The sequence below is a fragment of the Malania oleifera genome, chromosome 3, assembly GCF_029873635.1.
Source record: "Malania oleifera isolate guangnan ecotype guangnan chromosome 3, ASM2987363v1, whole genome shotgun sequence".
Classification (NCBI taxonomy): domain Eukaryota; kingdom Viridiplantae; phylum Streptophyta; class Magnoliopsida; order Santalales; family Ximeniaceae; genus Malania; species Malania oleifera.
The window spans coordinates 31236449-31237805 of NC_080419.1; the positions used below are offsets into that span (position 1 = coordinate 31236449).

The window sequence follows — 1357 nt, forward strand, 5'->3', positions numbered from 1 at the left end:
CATTTGTAAAAAATAATTAAAAATAAAAAATGAATCTTATTTTCAATAATTAAAAGAGCCTTAAATTCTTTGAGTTATTATTAATTTATTAAAAGTTAGAAGTCTATGCAATGTTCATGTGGAAAAAACATTTACTTCTCATTTTCAATTATCCAAAGAACTACAAGATGCCACTTTGTTATCTAATTCTTCAAGATTTGTATAGAACATAAATATTAGAAATAATTTATTTTTAAGCTTTTGCTTACAAATTTTGAGAAAATTGGAAAATAAAATGACATTTTTGTAATTTTTATGAAATTAAAAATAAAAATATATCTAGTTTTAACAAATTAGCAATCCCTGTGTGGTGGAGAAATATTTTTGTTCTCTAATTTCAATGTTTTAAATAATTTGTAAAAATGTTATCTTATTTTTAAATTCTTTAATTTCAATATAAGAGAGTTTAAATGTTTAACTTTTTAATTGAAAATTTTTGAAAATAATGTGGTATTTTTGTAATAATTTAAAAAAAAAAATGAAATTCAAGAACAAGAAAATCTTTCCCACCACTAAGCTAAGCAAGCCCGAATACCCTAATTATTCTTTGTTTCGTTTCTTCTCCTCCTCCTCCGATGCCTCCAGAAGCTCCTCCAGCACACTGTCGTCTAAACACTCAAACTCAATGACATCTCCCCTCTGCTTTCCTCCAGACGACGTCGACGAACTCTCCATCCCAAAATTTTCACCAGCTGATGAAGAGCCCATGTCGTTCTGACCGGAGTACTCCTCGCGTGGAAAGTTCAGAACCGCAAATTGGCCCCTCAGCTTAATGGCGGCGCGGTCATAGGCGCGAGCCGCCGCCTCCGCAGTGTCAAACGTCCCCAGCCATATCCGCGCGCTGTTCCTCGACGGGTCTCGTATCTCCGCCGCGAACTTACCCCACGGCCGCTTCCGGACTCCCCGGTACCGCGCTTCCTCCGCCCCAATCCCAGTAGCTCCTTGCTTGTCCTTCACTTTACGAGCCTCTTCCATGAGATTATTTTCCTTTTCCTTTCTTTTCTTTTCTTTTCTTTTACTTTCTTAGTCGGACGCGAGAGAAAATGAAAGAAAACTAACCTGATATTTTAAATTTGGGGGCCTAGGAGGATGTGATTGGAGAATATATAGATGGATGATTTCAACTTTCAAGGGACACAGGTCAGATCTGATGGATGCAAAATTTTCTAAAACGTGCGTTGACGTTGGCTTTGTTAGAATTTTCTGTGTACATATGCACGCTTTGCAGGCTGGGAAAGAAAACAGAGATTGTCGTGTAGCAGAGCTGTAAAATTTTGTTTTTCCTTCTGCTCGAGGACTCCTATAAATAATATATTCA

The 1357-nt window shown here is 36.4% G+C and overlaps 1 protein-coding gene across 1 annotated transcript; it reads right to left on the bottom strand.

Moving 5' to 3' along the window:
• Positions 1-428: 428 nt before the first annotated feature.
• Positions 429-1112, bottom strand: LOC131151991 (ethylene-responsive transcription factor ERF096-like). Its single transcript, XM_058103533.1, has one exon. The coding sequence runs from the start codon at positions 1012-1014 to the stop codon at positions 580-582; it is 435 nt and encodes a 144-aa protein (XP_057959516.1). The 5' UTR covers positions 1015-1112; the 3' UTR covers positions 429-579.
• Positions 1113-1357: the final 245 nt, after the last annotated feature.